We start from the raw sequence: 21,803 nt of genomic DNA on the forward strand, positions 1-21,803 counted from the left end.
AAGTTTATAGCTTTCGTTCTTCACACAGTTGCTGGAAAATGAGGAAAAAACGTTTGTTGCAGGAAGAAATGGCTGAGGAATGTAGACGCAACATAGAGGCGAAGAACAGACGGCAACGAGACGGCGACGATGAAGCAGAAGGGGAAGACAAATTTTGGCGCTGGTTTTCTTTCGCTGGAAGAATTTTGGCGGAAGCGTATTGGAGAAGCTAATGTTATTCGCAGTAAACAAATGTAATTAAAATTTAAAAATTTTGTTTTTAAATTTTTTTTACATTAAAGGACGGGCGTCCTTAAATAATGGACGCCCGTCCATTTTTTATGGGCGGCCATCCATAAAGAATGGACGGGCGTCCATTACTTACGAACGCCCATCCACAATAAAAGGACGGTCGTCCATCATTTTTATTTTGTTTTTTAAAAAATTAAAATAATGGACGGGCGTCCATTATGCACGGACGCTCGTGAAAAAGTAAGGGACGGGCGTCCACAATTGGTGGACGGGCGTCCCCAAAGCTTTTTTATTTATTTTTTAATTTTTGGGTCAAGGACGGGCGTCCATTATTTATGGACAGCCGTCCCTAATGTTTAACAAATATTTTTATTGTATTTTATTCAGGGACGGGCGTCATTTAAATGGGGACGACCGTCCCTGGTATATGGACCCCTGACAGCCATTCACTAGAAAAAAATTTAAAAAAAATTCACACGGCTAGTACACGTAGCCGATACACAATTTCGGTGTCCCTAACTTTATCAAGAATTAGACAATCATCCCTAATGTTTAACAAATATTTTTATTGTATTTTATTCAGGGACGAGCGTCCTTTAAATGAGGATGATTATCCCTGGTATATGGACCCCCGTCCATATAATATGGACGGGGATCCATGTGAGTGAACAGCAGTCCAAATTTTTTGGACGGCCGTTCACTAGAAAAAAAATTGAAAAAAATTCACGCGGCTGGTACACGTAGGCCGATAAACAATTTCGGTGCAGGTTTTTCGGTGTCCTTAGCTTTATTGTTTCCCCCTCTTACTCCCTTATGTGGCAGTTGACATAGCAGATACCACCTCATCTACCACGTCACCCAATTGCCACGTCATCCTAGCACCCAAATTCCTTTTTTTTTTAATTTAAATTAGATTCCCTAAATTTCAAATTTGGAAAATTATCAAACCCAAAATTTCACATATTTGGGCAACCCTATATAAATTCTTTTTCCCAAAATTTCAAAACCCTGAAATTCAAAATCTCTCCTTCCTCAATATCAGAATTTTTGAAGATTCATATTGGATAGTCCATGAGGCCTTAGTGTTCTTGAAATTCATTTTTTCTCACTTCATATATTTGCACTTACATCTTCCAGAATAGTAAATTTTGTAAAAGTGTAGCATAAAGGAAACTGCAAATACCAATTGTCTATTTATCATGTATCAAATAATATATTCAAAACAGTAGATTATTGTGCAGTACATCTGATTGAATGTAATATAAAATTAACCCAAAAAAAAAAAACAACTTGTCCGTTTGAAGACTGTTAATCAATTAAACAAAGCTTCACAACCAGAAGGCAAAACACTGCATTTTCTGCAAGACAACTGCAGAAAATGCAGCATTCTAGCTGCATGAACAGAAAAGAAAAAATTGCAGAAACTACATAAAATGCAGTACTCTCCCACTGCAGGTTTCTTCTGCAACCTTTCTACAGTTTTCTTCTGCAATTTCCCGGCAAAAAATGCATTTTTCTTCTGCTGCTTCTCCAACATGCCCCAGCATCACTCCCAGCAAACACAACACTGCAGCAACAAAAATCTTCAAAAAATTCCCCTGAATCACACCAGCAAACTACTGTTGATTAAACAATGCATCCAACATTGAGAATTAAATAGTAGTATTAATGATTAGAACAAAGTAGGTGCAGAAGTCCACAGTTCCACCTCAAAATTCTATAAACTCTGAATGTCCAACACTGAAATGGTTCTACGTATATATAAAGGCTTTCACAACCATAATGAAACTCACATCTTGAAATATACAAATGACACGTGAATAAAACAGTTTATATAATGTTTATGATAATTCCATAATATTTTAATGTTATCCCGTACTACAAATTTTGAAAAGAAAAACAGTTTATTGAGATAAAGTACTGTTAAAACAGAATTTAGAAACCGGAAGCAACCCAATTAAAGAAAAAAATCAAAGGTTTGAATTTTTTTCCATCCAACACAGGCTTGTCCTCTTCAGTGGAAGAGAGTGCTTGATTGAAAGATAGCTGAGCTCGGTGGTGGTCGCCGTTGCAGATGGCTGTACATTACCACAAACAGTTAGCAAGCAATCAAAATCCAATACTAAAATACACAAACAAAACCTTTGACATCATCTACCCTTCATCCACACATTAACACAAACAGTTAACATGCAGTATCTTCAACTGCCATATGTCCACGGAATAAACCCATTTTGCAAACGAAGCCAAATTCCAATAAACCAAACATCATTGCTGAGAAAGTCTCGTTCATGAACGATTCTTCAACTAAAGCCGCGGCCACGGCCATTGAAACCAACAGGAAAGAAAGAAAAGAACAAGATAAGGGAAATGAGTGCAAATAAATCGGCCACTCACCTAACTGCTGCTTGTCTTCACCACAGTCATTCACCGTCGCCTATTCTGAATGGTTCAAAAATGAGAATCCAGCATTTCTTCACCCTTTTGCTTCGTCTGTGATCTTCGTGCGACTTATTTTTGGATTCTTGGTGGTGGCTGAGATTGCAAGATGGTGGCTAAGGTATTTCAAAATTGAAATTAGACATGGAAAATTTTTAGGGTTCAAATGATTAAGGGAAACATAAAAGGAATTGTATTTTCTTTTTTTTTTTTTTTTGGGAATTCCCTCTAAATTTCGAAATTTGAAGTTTTTTTTTTTTTTTAAAATTTTGGGCGCTGAATGACGTGGTAATTGGATGACATGGCAGTTAGGTGGCATTTGCCACGTCGGCTGCCACACAAGGGAGTAAGAGAAGGAGTAGAAGGGGGAGCAACGCTAACATTACTCAATTTTACCTGTAAAAACTGTGGCGAGTGTTGAGAGAGAGACTGAGAAAGAAGAAGAAGAATAAAAAGAAGCATCATGGAATCTCACGCTTTACAGAAATACGGCGTGCCGTTTTACGGAGCCGCCTGGGTTCCGTACTATCAGATTAGATCTAAGATTGAATCGAAAGAACAAAAACAAGAACAAGATCGATCCGAAGACGAAGCTCCGACCGCCGACAAATCTGACGCAATTTCCTCCAATCACGACTACGTCGTTTTGGTCGGCGGTGGCGGTGAAGGCAACAGTGGAATCCCTAACGCTGTCGTCTTATCTCGCTTCGATTTCGCCTCCAATTCCCTTTCCGATCAACCTGTAAGTATAATCATTTTTTTATAATTAATTATCTTAATTACTAATGTTAATATTAATTCAATGCATTTTGAGGTATTGAATCAAAATTCAATACTCAAAAGCTTTTCTCAAAGTTAGCTAAGCTGAGTATAGTGTGTAGGCTCAAAAATTGATCGGTTTTGCATATTTGAGCTGTTAGTATGATTTATTAAATTTTTTGATGTTATATTTTGATTATATATCAGTTAAGAGTATCTTTTGAGATTTACCTGACGAATCTTCATGGTTGAAATAATGAATTAGGTTTTTTAATCGACCTTTCTTGATTTTATTTTCTTCTGCTTCAGGTGGCTATGCTTAAAACTGATTCAGATTTGCCGTATCGAATGGCAGTTCATCCACGTGGAGATGGCATTATTTGTGCAATGCAAAATAGTTGCAGGTTTCCATCTTATTTTTAATTTGGTTTCTTTTTTAATTTCAGCAATTGTTTTCACCATTTGACTGGAGTAATATCGGAAGACCAGAGTGACGTTCTGAAAATTACATTTCTGATTTGCTGAGTAACCACTGTTTTGATTTGTATTTTCTTAGTGATCCTTGGATTTCCGTATACTAATAATCTTGTTGTGTTGTTATGGTTAATTATATTTTTGCTAGTATATTAAGGCCTCAAGGAGAATTGATAATTTGATTCATTATTTTACTTTGCTTGTGCAGATTGTTTGAGTGGGATGAAGAGGAGAGTGATGAAGTCCATAAACTGGGTGTAAAAGGTTCAGAGAAAGTGCTCAGCGAGTTAGAAGATGTTGGAGTGCAGTTGGCACTAGCCTTTGACTCCGAGGGTTCTACTCTTGCTGCCGGTGGTGAGGTAGAGATCCTACCCCTTTTCNGATTTATTTTTTCTTAGTGATTAGCCACCTCCTTGGATTCCCATATACTAATGATCTTGTTGTGTTGTTATGGTTAATGATATTTTTGCTAGTATATTAAGGCCTCAAGGAGAATTGATAATTTGATTCATTATTTTACTTTGCTTGTGCAGATTGTTTGAGTGGGATGAAGAGGAGAGTGATGAAGTCCATAAACTGGGTGTAAAAGGTTCAGAGAAAGTGCTCAGCGAGTTTGAAGATGTTGGACTGCAGTTAGCACTAGCCTTTGACTCTGAGGGTTCTACTCTTGCTGCCGGTGGTGAGGTAGAGACCCTGCCCCTTTTTTTTTTGAAATACAATTGCTGCATGGACTTTATGGTTTTTTTTTTTTTTCCTTTCATTGTTTTGGTTATGCTTCAACCTTTTCTACTCCATAGGGTAGGCACACACCCAAGAGCCTTGTAATATGTCTACCTCGAATTTCTACTGTTCTTCTTTCTAGTCTTTGCTATTGGTGAACAAATAAGGGAGGATTTTTCTGTTGTTTATTGGGGTAAGCTATGCTTCAGATATGTTTACCCACCTACTAATTGAAACCCCAAATATTTTGCACCTGGATCTTAATGATTAACTAAATGCTTTCTATAGTTTTGGCTTTAGTTATGTTGTGGTGAAATGATAAGTAAGACCATATTGTGGTCTTTTTCAAACAAAATAGCATGGTATATGATGCTTAGATTTTGGTGCAGTGCAGGATGGAAAATTACGGGTTTTAAAGTGGCCTAGCCTGGAAATTGTTCTTAATGAATCTGAAGCTCATACTTCTGTCAAGGATTTAACTTTCAGGTTTGTACTAGTGATGGAATTAATTAGAGTGTCGATTCCTTAACCTGCAAGCTTAATGAAAAGAAAATGAATACACTGCTTTATTATTGTTTATCTAGTTCTCCTGATGGTTTGGCTTGGTTCTCTTACAGCCCTGATGGAAAATTTCTTGTCTCCTTGGGAAAGCGTGGCCCTGGTAGGGTTTGGGATGTAACTTCCGCGTCTGTTGTAGCTTCTCTACCAACGGAAAATGTAAGCAATGAGTCATTTATATATATTGTATAAACCATTTGTTTTCCTAGCTTTCGGTGGCCTAGCTCAATCTTGGTCAATAAAAATAATGAAGCTGCCTCATGTTGAGGAGATCTAATTAAATTGTTGCTAATGCATGTGGTGCATAATGTTCTTCACTATTATGTTTTTTTCTTAAAAAACAACAGCCAGAAGCAGATCATGCAAGAAGCAAATCATGAACTTATGTTCACTTCACACTTACAGAATAGAAAGATTCTTTTTTAGGAAAATCTTCAAGCCTTGTCTTGTTTTGCCTTTATTTTTGTTTATGAGAGTTGATTCTCTTTTACATGAGCTCAAAATTTACTACATCCATTTTTAAATTCATCCAGGATGAGGTTTTTTTCTCCTGTAGATTCTCTCCATCTAGTGATCAGAATTATGTTCTTTTCACTGCTGCAATAACAGGTGATTTTTCAGTATTTAGGAGCCATCGGCCTTTTTTCTTGCTGAAATGCCCTTGTCCACTTCACCATTTTATGAGCTAACCATCATTGACTTTATTTTTACATAGACAAGGGTATAAATATTGTGACATGGAATACAACCTCATGGAAGAGGATACGCGCAAAGCAAGTTGTCCGTCAGTCTGTCACTTCCTTCAATGTTTCAGCCGATGGCAAGCTCCTTGCAATGTATAATTGTTGACTTTTGCTAGCTTTAACCGCGTGAAGAAAATTTTGTGCACAACTGTCATGAGAACTTTTATCTTACCTTGTGATTGGTTGACATGCAGAGGGACAGATGAAGGAGACATTGCAATAATAAATTCAAGCAATATGCAGGTTCACACAATGGTTCGAAAAGCACACCTTGGCTTTGTGACAGCTTTGGTATTCTCTGATGATTCAAGGTCTGGGCTGATGTATTCATGCTGGAGATATCTTTTAATAGCATTTAAATTGCAATATTTTGTCTTAAAATAAAATTGATATGAAGAATGTGATGTTTAAATTCAGGGCTTTACTTTCTGCATCTATGGACTCAAGTGCAAGGGTGACATTAATCGAGGACAAGAAGAAAAGTGGTATGTCCCTTTCATGATCTGTTGGTTCAATAACTCAAATCACCTCTTTTATCATTTTCAGAGGGGCACATCTGAGAGACATTATATACAAGTCACTAGCTGACTAGAAGCCCATAAAACTGTTTCAGTGCTACACTTACACATAATATGAGAAATAAAAATCCATGCTTTTTTTTTTTTTTCAAAAAGGACCATAATTAGTAAACCTTACTGGTATGTCCTATTGTGATTCAACATTATTCTTTGTCAATGCGCTTTCTTCGAAGCTTTGTATCCATAAAATTTTCATTAAATGCTCATTACACACACCCATGCCTCAAAGCGGCTTACTTAGAAATACATTTGTGAGAGCTGACATGCTTTTTAGTAATATTATAGAGTTTTGAGCAATGCTGTGCTTACAATTGAGTCATATAAACAGACAAAAAACAAAAGACAAAGTAGTCATTTTATATAAATTTTGTACAATTTTTGTCTGTTTGTATGATTCAGTTGTAAGTAAAACATTATTGTTATGTTTATCTTAAATTTCATTTCAAATTGGAGCAGCTCGTATGGAATTTAAAACAAAAACTCATACTGTTTTGTTAAATCTTTTGGCAGGACTGAATCTGTGGATTATTATATTCTTCATATTGCTAGCAATCGTTGCGTACTACTTCATGAAGGAACAAGGAATCATTCCTTCCTTAAATTGACAGCGCTCTCTCCTCTGTTCAAACGTGAAAACTTGGAAATTACACCTCGGAGCCAAACCGGAGTCTAAATATTGAAATATGTTTTGTTGAATCCTTATTTGTGGGGTGACCCGACCCGCATGTTCAAGACCCATCTGTAACGACCTTAGCTGTTGAGGTTTATACATATTTTGTACAGACTCCATAGTTGCATGTAATTTTTAAGTCTGTCTTCTATAATAAAGTTCTATCAGACAAACAGACCATAAGTTTTGTACAATACTGTGAATCAGAGCAACGAGAATAACGAGATGAAAGGATTAGTTATCCATAGTATCCGATTTGATCCTGAATTCCAAGAATTATGCAAATTTCTCATCTCAAATGGTACAATATTCAATGCAAAAAATTCGGGATCTTACAGAATGCTTCCCGCAATTTCAGTTGTAAATAATTAGATTATAAAGTCTATAAACAACAACTTGAACTGCTATCATCAATAACTTATAAACAGCCTTGACAACGATTATTTGTAAACAATCAGTTTTCCCTCAACTTTGAATCACCTCGGCGCAAAAAGAAATTAATATCGTTTTCTCCGACTCGAGTAAAAATATGCACTCATCGAGCAGAGAAGATATCATGATCCACTTAATTTTTTGCCCTTTTTTGGCTTTTTTCTTTGAGACAATGTATTTACAAATGGGAGCAATTAAACAATAGGCTTTGAGGTGTAAGTTTTAAGATCAATGAAATAGAAATTTTATTGGCAAGAGAAGGAACATGTAACTCTGTTAGGAGTCCTTGTTAGAGTCGAGGTTTGCCAATGAAAATGTCAGTCAGTTATTGCCGCTTTCTTTGGTAAAGTGAATAACCAACTAGAGCAGACATCAGAAAAGTCCATAGAACCTGCCAACAGATGATCATATCAGTAAGCGGAAAAGAAAAAGAACAAACAAACAGTAAGCAATTCAATCTAAAAGACATTAGAAAGTGCCTTGTCGTGTAGATTAGAACCCTGTAAAGGGATTAGGGACCTTAAAACAGGGAATTCTTATCTATGCATACATATTCTGCTAGTAAACAAGAAAAATCATATATTTTGTTTCCAGATTAAACCGAAATCAAAGCAATGAAAGAGACTATGGGGAACGTATTTTAACTACCGTGTTGATGGTATGCCACCGCTCAAGCCTCTTAATCCTGGATTGCATGTCTTCAATCATGCCTTCTACAGAAGAAGCCTCTCTACCTTGTGAGGATTCTGAAGATGAACTGCTAACCTGCTGGTTATTCCACAGCATCAATACTAGAAATTACAAAGATTCAAATGTAGTGCTCTTCAACCATAAACAAGTCAACTATCAAATATCCAAGATTCGTTAATTATCTCCAATAAATATTTATAACATTTTAATGTATGGGCTTTATTCTAGATTATTATGTTGCACAAGTATTTTTCTATAGCTCAAATGTCTTCACTTCCAAGTCATAACAATTTACCATATCAAAAATTAGAGAGATTACAACATGGAAGTGACATCTAACTCAGACAACGAAAGATAAAAGTGAAGGGGGATCTGAAACCTCAAAGATTGCAGGCTTATGCAATGTCAATAAATTATTTGTCAAAAACATCAATCTATATCAAGTTTTTATTCATCAAAGAAAGATTAGCTTTCAGAATAAGATATTCCCATTTAACCGCAGTATAGTACCTGAGACTGTATAAATTCAACCAGTTCCTGCAACCTTGTAGCTTGCTGAGTGTGTATTCCAGTTGAACTTCTTTCCACTGTCGGTAATCTTTCCAAAATTATTTGAAGGTAACTCTGAAAGTAGCACGAAAGAGTCAGTAACCATACAGGTTGCATGGCAGACAAAAACAAGTCACAAATAAGAAAATAGGCACCATTGCAGACACTCATAATTTAAATTCACTGTAGTGTAAAACAACCTTTGTTGTATATGAACCATCCAGTTTAAGTGTTGAACCAGCAGCTGCTACAGCTTCTTTGTTGACACCTTTAATCTGTAGGTACGGACTAGAGGCACCTTGGAGATGATCCACCTCAATGAGAATCTACATACACCACACGCACCAAATCTAAAATCAAATTAAAAGAACCACAACAAAAACAGATTGAACATGGCAAAGAGGAATAAAAGTTGCACAAAGTCATAAATGACTGTTTCAGAGAGTATGCCTTTCAACTATAAATGAAGTTACATAAAGAAATTAGAGTAGTGAACCTTTCCGTCTTGGTAGATAAATGCTGATGCGTCAATATAAGCTACAGCTTGATACCTGACATGACAAAAGGACATCAAATTCCAGCCCCTTGCATATAAGTCTAATAACTTTAAGGCATTAAAATAAATAATCAACAAAAGACAGCTAAAAGTAGGAAAGTCATGTTATGGGACAGCAACAAAAAGAAGCCAGGTAAATAGAATGCAGAGTAAAGCATACTTGAAAGCATATGACACTTTTTCTCCTCAAATATACTATCAGTCTCATACCGAGAAAAAACACACTCCTTTATTGCTTTCTTTTGGACCCAAGATCTCACATGATTTGAACCATCAAGACAGCTCTAATATCTCCAGTGATGTACTCACTTCATTACAATTTTCTGCCTTTCTCTTTGTTCAACTAGTCTTCATATATACCATATTTCATCCTCTTAATATCTAGGTTAGCTTAATATACAGATTAACACATGTTTCCTACTTACTATATTCAACATTAGATAGTACATAGAAACTAATGATATTGAGAACTCTATGCAAGCTTCAAAATTTGCCATGGTCAAACTTAAATTCTGATCATTGTCTCCAGTATGGACATATTATGAATACTTTAAAGTATGTTCGGGTACACTGTTCATTTTGACACTCCCAAACAGAGTAAGGTAGACTAATCACAGCATTTCTCCAGCCACATGATAAGTACACCCAAAATAATCTGTCTTAACAACTAGGAAGAAGCATAAGATGGCATGATAATAAAAGATTGAAAATTAATAATAATTAAATTTAAACTATAATTTGATAAATACGTGGCTTACCCAAGGTTAAGGAGGCCAGCAACAGTACTAATGCTAATATCAAAATCCACTTTGGGTTGAATGATGAAATTCCCTTCTCTTATGGGCTAACAGAGAGAATTCGAAAGATATTTTAATCAAGCATTCCCTTGAACTTCTATAAAGCACGACCAGTATTTAATACAAAGGACATATGTTTTCAACAAATTTAGATATACACCTCCCGTATCAGCAATGCAAATCTGCCCTCACATATTCTTACACGAATGCAATCACCCTCTGACAATTGCCCATTTACAGGACTTCCAGGAAGCGTTAAGTATATATCAATGAAATTCTGAACAGAACTGCAGAACTTTGCAGGGTCAAGGATTTTTAATATGTCTTGATATGCCACCTATGGTTGATCACAAATAATATTAGTATGCCAATATCCAAAAACCATATATAAGCCTAGGAGAGAAGAGATAAGCACACATACTTGCTTGTTACTTTTTAAAACAAACAATGAACTCTCTGGGGAAAGCACAGGATCAAAGTCATTTCGGATTTTCAGCTGCAGGAACAAAGGAAAAAAAAAATTGTAAAAGCAATGCTACCCTGGCAAATAACAATTGTCTTCGATAGTGAAGAGTAATAGGCACTAAGAATCACTTGTTGAAGAATGAAGAACAGATAAGAAAACCTAACAAGATTAACTACACATAAATAAAACAAAAAGAAAAAAAAAAGCACAAAATATGAAGTGACATAAAATTGGTTTAATTAAAGAGAAAAAACCCTTAAGATAATAGACAACAGCACAAGTATTAGTGTTGTTCTTGGCATAATCTAACAAATCAAGACCTTTTTTTTTTAAAGGAAATATAATGTGCATGTGTATGTTGTGTAGAATCTATATTTTTATAGGGGGCTTTCGATATTTTTAGGGATTTATATTTTTTAGGGTGGTTATTTTTCAATAACAGTGGATGCATTTCATATTAAGCAACCTCACACGAGTAAATGATATAAACCCTAAAAGACATGACAACAATTGGACAATTCAGCAAATTTTAGTAATCCTCAAAAGAAGTCTTGAAACAGTGGCATATATGCCTAAAATATATCCACCTCAGGCAACTGATGGCTCTAACTTCAATCAATAACTTCATTCTGAACGGGAAACGGCCTTAATTGATTAATCCAATACTTAAAATAGACAGGATACTATAAAAATACAGTTGAACAGCAAAAAGGCACAATATCTCAAGATATGTGGAACCACAACAATCATTAAAATATTTATTATATGAAAGGAGACAAAATAATAAAAAGAAAGTTTTGCATCTTTCCAGTATACTAACATGTGCATGAACAAGATGAGGTTCAATATGGTGCTGAAACATTGGAAAGACCGTCATCATAATCTCATTTTGGGAAATAAAACACCCCACTCTACTTTTGTCCCTTTGGACTCGAGAAATCAGATGAGAATGAACACCTCCGACCTGGATTTCCATATACAGAGTCACATCAAAGAAAAGAAAGCAAGAATATCTACGAGGATTGCAAGGAAAGTAAAGCCAAAAAAGGTCAAGTAAAAAGTCATCTTACAACAGCAATCCACAGGTCAATTGATTTTCGGATTTTAGGATGTAAGGCATAAACTCCTTCAAAAATTACCTGGTCAAACAGGACAAATTAAATTACAAAGGTTTAATAATTTACCACCGAGTAAACCAGCATAATTCATGCATTAAGTTGACATGACATGAAGATTACACTTGCAGCATTGTCAGATACTGTTATGATCATATACAAATCTAAAAATGTTTAAGACAAACAATCATCATCCAACTAGGCTGCTCGAACTCGTAATAAGGGACAAGGGCCAATGGCCTTAATGCTCCATTATAATGCAGTCAGACACACCACATATGGCAAGAAGATAGGAAGCCAACAATTTCCTAAAAGGGGCATTCTACACTTTCTTCACAGCTTCAAAGTTCCTTTACCTTAGCAAGTGCTAGTTCCACAGACAATTACTCAAGTGACATTGAAAATAGCATCCATTGTTTGTCTCAACAAAAACCATCAACTTCATGCATTCTTGAAGACTATTTAATGCAGAACCCAAACTTAAACGTCACAACATTGAAAATTAAATGGCTTTGAGTCAAAAGGGGGCCACTTATAATTTCAGCTTCTACTTGTTCTGATACCAAACGTTTCAAAAACTATCCTTCAAGAAACTTCATTTAGAAAGCTTAACTACTTATAGGAAAAACATTTCAAATTTTAATTAGATACTATGTTCAAAGAAGCTCTATACAAGTTCTCAAGATCTAGGACCCATCAAACTAAACAAGATTAGAAAATATAAGTGAATTCATAATTTCTTAACAGAGCTTATAGCTTCATCCTTCTCTCCCTGCCTTACTCTCCTGTCCACACTTCTCTTTTCCCCTTTCTTACTATCTCCCTTTTTCTATTGTAATTGAGAAGCAAGACCATGACATACCAGCTCTCTTATCTACTTCCGTAAGGACTAGAAACCACTTTCCGCTGTCCCTATATCATCTAATTCTTCTTTAGCTTCTTCATTGGTTGTCTAACAAGCACAGGAAAGTTTTCAACACATATCTTTGTTTGAAGCTGAAACCACTGACACTTATGTTGGCAACTTGGACTAGTCCCCAATAGAAAAAATACATTCTTACGGTATATATGCCCAATTAGGAAATAGGGTATATGAACATCAACCTGAAGGAATTAAATGTCTCAAGACATCTAACAAAATCATAATGAACCAGTTGTGTCAAGGAGAGAAATACTGAAACTCTACTTCCTATTCTTCCTTCCCCCGTTAATGGCCTTGGATGTTTATGTTAACATGTCTTCTAGGCAAGAGCAGAAAAATAAAAAATCCAGAAAAGCTTAGCTCTGGAAGCAACAGAATAAGTGAGATAACATACGACGCCACAATCTTCAGAAACTTCAAGTTCCTTAAAGCCACTACGAGCACCAGTTTCCAAGTCAAATATAGGTACCTTTGTTCTTCGACCATTCCTTATGTCACTAATATTCTGCAGATAAATGACAGAAATAACAGTACATTATAAATTTGAGTTCTAATAGCCATCAAGCATAAATCAACGTCTGTAACCAGTATGCATTCAGTTTTATACACAACTCTCATTGCTAAAAGTTGACAATCATTTCTAATTTCACAATTATAAAAATTGAGACTAAAGAACCCAATTATTGTCATTAGACATCTCTCATGAATATGTAATTAAAGAAAAAAGAAAACTTAAGAAACGGCTCTCAATCAGCAAAGGTGATTAGTTGTTCAGGAAAACTTGCAAAGATGATGTAATTTTAGGGAAAAACAATCAAGAACTTATGTAATATCATATTTTACATATTCAAAATTCAGAAAACTCAAATATATTTTACACAATTGTTTTCACCCTACCTTTGAAAGCAAAGATAGATCAAGAGAGCTAAAGTCATCATACTTAAAATCCTTCACTTGATCAGGTTTAAAATAGCTTTCAAGGGAAACTACTTCACAACCAACAATATTAGCCATTTTATGAGCCAGACTAGTTTTTCCAGATCCACTTGGACCTCCTGCAATGACAAAAAGTCAAAACAAGCAACAGTGTAAAAGGTACCATTCAAGGGCTTAAATAAACCAAACAGCTATACAAGGGCAAACTCCCAGAGAAGATATAAATTAAGTCAAAAGTATTAATCCTTTTGCTTTCATAAGAAATTTTATAATTTCATCAATCAGATGGATCATTTAATTATCATTTAAATAGTTGTTAATCCTTATATTCTTGCCATCCTAACAAGCTATATTAAGTCATCCTAGCTGACCTGCACTCTCAGAAATATATAAGAGAGAGAGAGAGCTAACGAATGCATTACCAATTCCAACTATAACAGGAAGACCTTTATTCTCCAACAAAGCCTGAAACAATAAACAAAAGCACATGAACATTATCTGATAAAATATAATTACGAGCTTCCTTGCCATGACTGCATTTCATCATTGCAGTCTCTGAAATAATTTCCCAAGAACTTATAATCGTTACCTGTATGGCTTGAACAGAAAGAAGCAATCCTCGGTCCAAGTCATATGAATCAGGCATTGGAGCAAGCTTTATGGTATTCCTGAAAGAGGAAGAACCTGTGGTTGCTTCATGAGAGAAGTCTAAACACGAAATCGAAAAGTATAACTCCCAAGATACAGTTTTTTAGCGATTACATTTAAAGCCAGTCAAGCCATTCTCCAAAAAGAGCAGACATACCTATGGCTGAACTATCAGCATGTGATGGATCTGATGAGATAAAATGCCATGTTGCTAATACAGGTTCCATTTTAGATTTTGTTGGGGACCGAGTCCATGGTTGAGAAAGATCCTCAAGCCGTGTAACAGGGTTTGAAGCGGTACGGATTGGCTTTGGGGCAGCAATTACTCTTTCTTGACTACTAGTCGCCGTTGTATTTGGCAAAAGTGGTGGTGAACTAAGGCGTGGTACACCTGCAAGTGAAGTTGACTTCGTTGGAAAGACCATGACCACAACTTACATTAAAGAACAACAAATCTATAGAAAAAGAGATTTCAAAAATGAAAGTTAAGTTACTGACCTTTACTCTCAAGAAACATTTCCAGGTATGATTTTGTAATCCATGGTCCATTAATACCCATCCTCAAAGCTTCAGCTCCAACTGTCTACACAATAGTAGAGTGATAGGCCAAAGCATCAAAGATATAAATTTTTCAAAAAATAGAACAGCACAAATCTGAGGTCCAGCAAACAAATGAGAAAATATGAACAAATCTAACAGAGGAGATACATTTTGTAAAACAAAAGCTTAACTGATTTATGAAGTTTGAAATCTAAAAAGAGGGGAAAATGAGCAGGAATGCAGCGTAGGAAACATCACACACTTTCAATGACACAATGACCATATAAACTACATAATACAGTAGTAGACTGCCATCTACGGTAAGGACACTTCAACTTAAAATTTGTGCATCAGACGCACACTCATATCCACCCATTCCCAGCTATCATTTAGAAACTTCATTTACATTAAAAAATTGGCAAAAGCATGTGGTATTATGTGTTGATTTGTCAGGTCCACAGCCATCGTATCATTATTCTTTCCACATGTAGTTATTTTTGGAAGTGCACACAGAAAGAGAGATTAGGGAATTTTCATGTCTAACTTTCCATGCCCTTGTTAGAACACAATTCTTTCAGGGCCACAAAATAATAGACCGACACAAGTGCTCATTGCATTAATTGTTCACATTATCACCAAAAATATAAAATCTAAATGTCAGAGTACTAAAGAAGATTCGAACTTTCCAGTAAGCCAAAGAATCAACCATAATCAAAGTCTGACATAAAACAGAAAACTATGTCATATTTATAGAGTTGCCAGCACCAAGTAAAAGGAAATCCCTTTGCAATAATATTAAGAGAACAAAAGGAAATCCTAAATGTTAACTTAAGAAAGACAAATAAGTTCATACTTTCCTATCTGTGCCCCTCAGCACCAAGAATGTCTCGCCAAGAGTATCAATAGTTTCAAGTGACAATGAAAGATTGCCAATAATAACAGACGTAGATGCTCGTTTATAACTCACAACAACAGAGTACCCCAAATCGAGCAAGCCACCAAGCGTCATCCGTCCAACCTGTGACAATATTACATTATTCAACAGGTGAGAAGACCATCAATGGTTATCATATAGTAGCCATCTAAAGATATACTATAAAGTATTACAATACATATTTTTAGAAACATTTTTCCCACATATCAAGAACCAAGAGGTGTTCTTAATACAAAACAGCATCACAAAGAAGAAGAAAAAGGAAGGAAAATAAATTTTCAAAATGACTAAATTTTTCAGCAGCGAGCTCTTAATTATAGTCATGGAACTGCACGCATTTACTATCACAACTTAATGCCATACTATTACAGAACATCCGATACAAGGGCTATAAGGGTTAGCATCTATTTGGAAAGAAGTACAACAAATCCATTAGCACAAATAGTAAGATAATCACACATGAAATTGGAGTGAAAGCAGCACAGGTTTAAGTGCAAAACAAAACCTAAGCACCGACTGTGCTCTGATGACAATAATAATGCTAGAAACATCAACCGGGAACATATGCCTCACCTCAAACTCAGCTTTTGGCCTGATGATGAAGTTTTTGTCTACAATCCTCTGGTCTCCAAGGGATAGATAATATCTAATACCAGATTGCCGCACCTTAATCCAATCATTTATTCTTGCTTCTTCACTTGCTGACGGTGGCCTAAGGTACATCTCAATAAAACTGAAAGCAAGATATCATTTTTAACCAAAGCTTAGAAGCATCAATCTTCTCAGAATTATATACAGTAAGGAATCAGAACTATAAACAACAACTCACTTATCCGTTTTTGCTTCATTTCCTTGGAAGGCAGAAGCAGAAAGTCCACCTGACTCCTGTCACAACAATTTACCAATATAGTAGTATTTCAATTAGAGAGTGGTCTGATGAATGTTTCCTGTAATGAACTACTTATTTTCACAGAAAGAGGAAAATTTTCTGGAGGCCATGAGCAACAACGAAATCAACATTAAGTCATTTTAGAGAAGCCTTATAACATTTTGAATGAGCAACTGAATGCATGCAGCTTCAATCCTAGTACATCACCATAGAAAAAGAAGCAAACACAAAAACTAAAAACTATAAGTACTAGAAAATGCCAATCAGCACAATCCACACAGAATTAATAGTTCTATTCTGCAAAATGCAGTCAAAAATTACAAAAAGCAAGCAAAATTGCATATGCAAGTTAATGCAATGAAAAAACTTGTCCCATTTCCAATTTCTGAGACATCAAAGCAACATTGGTACATGAAAAGAAAATCAATGCAATTGCCAAGTACAGAAAGTATGTCAAGAGATTTATTAACACACAAAGCTAAAGAATATGTACAGACCTCACTTCTGCACTTTAGCTTGTAAATTGCTTCTCTAAATGATGAAACAAAGCTGTTGTTAATCCTAATCTGCAAAATAAATCCATCAATCAAAAGCAAAACCAGCAGTTAATCTTCAGAGGCAAGAAGACAGAAACGCGAACCTGTGCATGATGAAGATCTGGCTCAATGTGTTTTGTAAACAATGGGAAAATACTGTCAATAAGGTCATCCAGTGAACAAGAATCTCCAATATCATATTGAACTTTGGAAAGAAGACTAAAATGAACACCACCAACCTGAAAACATCATATTAGTGTTTTAAACAAAAAAAAAAAAAAAAATTGATTACCCAGCAAAACCTCACCCAAAGCAAAATCGCCTTGGGATCAGAAAATTACCACTGCAACCCGAATATCTAGCACAGAGCGCAACCTTGCATGCAGAGCATAGGTACCATCAACTATTACCTACAAACAAAGTGTAATTATATGAAATCCATAGCAGCAGTGGTTATACATAGTATATGCACTTTACACTCTCTTACCACACCAGATGAAGCACTCTTTATTGCTTTTGTACCAATGCGTCTCTTTTGTTGGAAATCAAACATAGGTAGTAGAGTATCTTTACCTTTTGTCAAATCCTGTTATTAAAACAGAGGATGCCTCATCATGCTAAACAAAATGCAAGCCTTACACAGGATTTAAGGCAACACATATTACCACAAACTATATATGCAATTGTTGAAGACAGCATACAAATTTTATCAAGATGAAGCTTTTAGGAATATTTTTTATTTAATTAATTGTAATTATCATATACACATTATTAAGATTATTATAATCAAATTAGATTATTAAGTTAGGATTTCGTTTACTTTTACATTTATTTAAGATTATTATCATCAAGTTGGATTAGGTTTTATCTCGTTAGTATTTTAATCTTATTCTTAGCGTTCATAGATTGATCGTTATTAAGTGCAAATAAATGAGGTTTCTTTTTGTTTCAATTTCCCAGAATCGACAAGTCTTTTATTTTATCCCTACACTGCATCAGCAATGCATCCAGCTACTAAAAACGGATGGCTATGAGACAGAATTTTACCACACAAAATAAGCCAGATTTACTTTACAAATATTTGTATGAAGTACTAACACTTAACTCTTTGATGGATTAAAGAAATCCATCAACCTTTAAATTTTACAGAACCCAAAGCCCACAAACTCATTCAAAACCATTTTGAAATACTACAATGATTGTATAGGACTTAGCAAAGTGTCCGGACATGACTACATCCAGTGAGTTCAAAGACTCAAATAAAGAGGTGTGAAGTGGAGACAAACCTCTAGATTTCGCACTAATGCATCAAAATCTATTGCATCCAAATCATTCCCCTCATCAACTCCAACACGATAATTCTCCATTGATATAACATTACAACCAATTACAGATGCAACCTTCTCTGCTAAGCTTTAAGAACCATCAAATAAACCCAACAAATTATATTTATTAAAGAGGGAAAAGTAAGTGCTTCTGCTGCACAAATCTTCCTCATAGATTCAAAATAATTGAACATAAAACATACAGCATGTACCTTGTTTTACCCGAACCACTTGGACCACCAATGCCAACTGTAACAAGACCCCTTTTCTTCTCTCTAAGCTCTTGAATAGATTTTACTAACAAATAATACCCATGATCAAAAGACTGCAACATTTCAACCCAAGAATAATGAGAATTCTTCATACGGATAGAAAAAAAAAAAATGAAAACTTTCACCAACATGCAGATCAGTATCAAAAATCATATGATAATTTCACTATATAAATTTCTGTTGAATGGCAACCATTTGCAACAGAGACCTGAGGATCACATACAGAAAAATGGAGGGATTACAGATGAAGCACTATCACGAATCCTGACAAACACATTGCCAACATTCAAAAAACCGCACACTAAAACTTTACAAGTCTTCGAACAGTTTAACTTCTCGAACAGAACATTACAGTAAAGGATCAAATTCAATACAATAAAAAGTAAGAGACTAACTAGATTCCATGCGTTTAAGCTATGCAAGAAGAAGACATTGTAAACTTTACATGCAAACCATTACTGGGAAAGAAAAGCCCACACACAAGACCACAACACAAGCATACACATTGAAAGAAACTCAATCAGTAACAAAACAATAACAACACAAGCATACACATTGAAAGAAACTCAATCAGTAACAAAACAATAATTATCTAAATCATTAATTTAGGCCTCTTGTATCCTATTACTAATAATTCATATCAAAATAACAAAACTTCCAACACACATAACATAGATTAACACACGGAAAATCAGAAATTCACACGCAAAGCACAAATTTTTTAGAAGAACAAGCACATGACAACCAAATTTCAACAAGCCAAAACCATTTCATTCAAAGACACAACAAAACTCAAATTGCACAGAAACAAGTTGACAACAAAACAATATTCGTTCCCAAATATCTCAACGACCCACTTTCAAGAATCTAATAACAACAACAAAACCAATTTCCAAACTAAAATCAACCCAGAATTCCGAACGGCCAAATGTAGTAAATAGAATTAAAAAAAAAAAAAACAATAATCTAAATAAGCAAAAAAAAAAAAAAAAACCCACAAAAATTAGAAAACAAACCACGTGGAGAGGGAGCGATTGGAGAATTGAAGAGGAAGACGAAGAAGAAGTGGAGGGTTGCGGTTGAAAATAATCCCGTCCTCCTTCTTGAAACACTCGTTGAACGACTCCATCGTCCATGGTTTTGTTTTCTATTTTGTTTCTGAAACAACCGCAATTGAGTTGAAGGTTGGTGTGTTGCTCGTCAAAAGAACAGTAAGAAGAATCCTCAATTAATTAATTTGAATTAATTAATTCAATTGAATTTGAATTAATTAATTAAAGATGATGAAAGAGATTCTCATGGGATTGGGCTTTGCTTCAACTTTATTTTATTTTACTTACACTTTTGTTGTTGGTGTTGCTTCCTGCTATACGCTCTCCCGCTTGTTTTTCTTTCCTTCTTGTCTCACACATTACGTTTCAATTTTAAATAAACAACCTTATCGTGAAGAAATAACCCAAATAAATAAATAAATTAGAACTCTTATTTTGTCTATTTAGCTAATTTTGATAACTATTAATGAAAAAATATTTTTGAAAGGATAGTTTCAAACTTCTTCGTACTTGATGCTCTCGAAAATGTTAACGAATACGTCTGATATGATAAATACCATCAAATATAATGATAAAAAAAGATGCGAGTAGAAACGTTCGATTGTCATTATTATTTTTTTTTTTTTAATAAAGGGTGTTCAAATCAATTTATACACATCTCAATTAATCTTTAGGTCCTAAAGTTAATGTTAGATATTGACAAGTACAACGATAAAACAAAGCTGCGAGTAGAGTAGTTTGTACTTTGTATTGATCATCACCGAATACACTCAAGAGTTGTATAATCAAATACGTAAGCTTTTCAAATGTTATATGATCAAACGTTTAATAGGCCGAGCATATTGGTCAAAAAAGATGTAAGTAGAAGCATTTCACAACAGTTACTTAGTTAAACATATTGAAGATAGTATTAATATATATGGTTTACTTTTTTGAGATGGGTTATTTTTCAAAATAAAATAAATAATAATCAATATATGGTTATTTTATTTTTCAACCCAACAAAATAATATATATATATATATATATATTTTTTTTTTTTTTTTTTTTTTTTTTTTTTTGGGTCCACTTAGATAATCGAACTTAGATCAGACCATAGCCTAGATGAGTTATATATATATATATATGAAGAGCTTTTAAATTTTTTTTTTTCGATTAATAAATCCAACCAATTAGACATGTAACCGTAAAACTTGCAATTATTACACAAATATCTTGTGTTCGAGTCCCACAAAGTGGTCACTTAGACACCTACCACATTTGTGAGTTACTTGACATATTAGACTTATAGGGTGTTCAATAGGTCACGGTGATTAATTAAAGTGCATGTAAGCTAACTCGAACACTTCAATTATTTAAAAAAAAAAAAAAAAAAAGCTAGTAATTGTTTTCATCCAATAGTTAAAAAAAAAAATTATAAAATTATAATTATAAATAAATCAAAACATGCTTATAAAAAATTCTATGAGACATAAAGCACAAAGAAAACTTAGATATAAAACTTTAAATAGGTTTTATTTTTACCTTTTTCTTTTTCTTTTCTTTTTTTCTTTTAAAGAATAAAGATAGAGGCAAAGTGCTCAATTATTAAACAATATATGTTTATATTTTCACTATGAAAACCTTTTATTATTATCATTATCATGGTTATTAGTATCCTAAGATATACAATACATATCCTACGATACGATTTAATACAGGTTGCCAATGATACGTATAAGAGAGTATATCTTAAACTTTTCGATATATTGATATATATCCTACAATACGATACGTATCAATTCGTATCCTTAAAAATATCGATACAACTTTATTAATTTGGGCCAAAGGTCCAAAAAAAAATCGGGTCGGATCCGAGTCACCCAACCCCAGTTCACTAAAACTTGCCCAAATTTACTAATTTTGCATAGAAAAAGTGAAGAGGAACATGTGTTGCCTATTTTGCATGATAATAATAATACAAGTGAAAATA

General features: G+C 34.5%; 2 protein-coding genes and 1 long non-coding RNA gene across 9 annotated transcripts; 1 reads left to right on the forward strand and 2 right to left on the reverse strand.

Annotated features, from left to right (window-relative positions):
* Positions 1 to 1,402: 1,402 nt before the first annotated feature.
* Positions 1,403 to 2,843, reverse strand: LOC116127420. The gene is made up of 2 exons (XR_004127603.1): positions 2,629 to 2,843; positions 1,403 to 1,798 (listed from the first exon to the last, which is right to left on the reverse strand). It is a non-coding gene; the product is annotated as an uncharacterized LOC116127420 (long non-coding RNA).
* Positions 2,844 to 3,072: 229 nt separating this feature from the next.
* On the forward strand, positions 3,073 to 7,413 carry LOC116127270 (SEC12-like protein 2). The gene is made up of 10 exons (XM_031412925.1): positions 3,073 to 3,412; positions 3,739 to 3,833; positions 4,112 to 4,262; positions 5,018 to 5,109; positions 5,241 to 5,340; positions 5,715 to 5,790; positions 5,897 to 6,017; positions 6,119 to 6,235; positions 6,342 to 6,409; positions 7,013 to 7,413. The coding sequence occupies exons 1-10, from the start codon at positions 3,134 to 3,136 to the stop codon at positions 7,105 to 7,107; spliced, it is 1,194 nt and encodes a 397-aa protein (XP_031268785.1). The 5' UTR covers positions 3,073 to 3,133; the 3' UTR covers positions 7,108 to 7,413.
* A 344-nt stretch (positions 7,414 to 7,757) lies between these two features.
* Positions 7,758 to 20,198, reverse strand: LOC116127269. Of its 7 annotated transcripts, none has more exons than XM_031412924.1 (27): positions 20,120 to 20,198; positions 19,796 to 19,937; positions 18,720 to 18,832; positions 18,469 to 18,595; positions 17,670 to 17,768; positions 17,524 to 17,592; positions 17,287 to 17,421; positions 17,144 to 17,212; positions 16,587 to 16,642; positions 16,331 to 16,490; positions 15,677 to 15,841; positions 14,782 to 14,866; positions 14,441 to 14,674; positions 14,225 to 14,319; positions 14,058 to 14,100; positions 13,597 to 13,754; positions 13,094 to 13,204; positions 11,733 to 11,801; positions 11,483 to 11,626; positions 10,618 to 10,692; positions 10,357 to 10,533; positions 10,158 to 10,243; positions 9,340 to 9,394; positions 9,044 to 9,169; positions 8,805 to 8,918; positions 8,253 to 8,372; positions 7,758 to 7,995 (listed from the first exon to the last, which is right to left on the reverse strand). In XM_031412924.1, the coding sequence occupies exons 2-27, from the start codon at positions 19,913 to 19,915 to the stop codon at positions 7,930 to 7,932; spliced, it is 2,871 nt and encodes a 956-aa protein (XP_031268784.1). In that variant the 5' UTR covers positions 19,916 to 19,937; positions 20,120 to 20,198; the 3' UTR covers positions 7,758 to 7,929. The 7 variants fall into 7 exon arrangements, with proteins under 7 accessions (XP_031268784.1, XP_031268781.1, XP_031268783.1 ...); XM_031412921.1 differs by having other exon boundaries at positions 14,225 to 14,343; XM_031412923.1 differs by having other exon boundaries at positions 14,225 to 14,343; positions 15,791 to 15,841; positions 18,720 to 18,804; positions 20,120 to 20,192.
* Positions 20,199 to 21,803: the final 1,605 nt, after the last annotated feature.

This window comes from Pistacia vera, unplaced genomic scaffold (genome assembly GCF_008641045.1).
Source record: "Pistacia vera cultivar Batoury unplaced genomic scaffold, PisVer_v2 Contig190, whole genome shotgun sequence".
Taxonomy (NCBI): domain Eukaryota; kingdom Viridiplantae; phylum Streptophyta; class Magnoliopsida; order Sapindales; family Anacardiaceae; genus Pistacia; species Pistacia vera.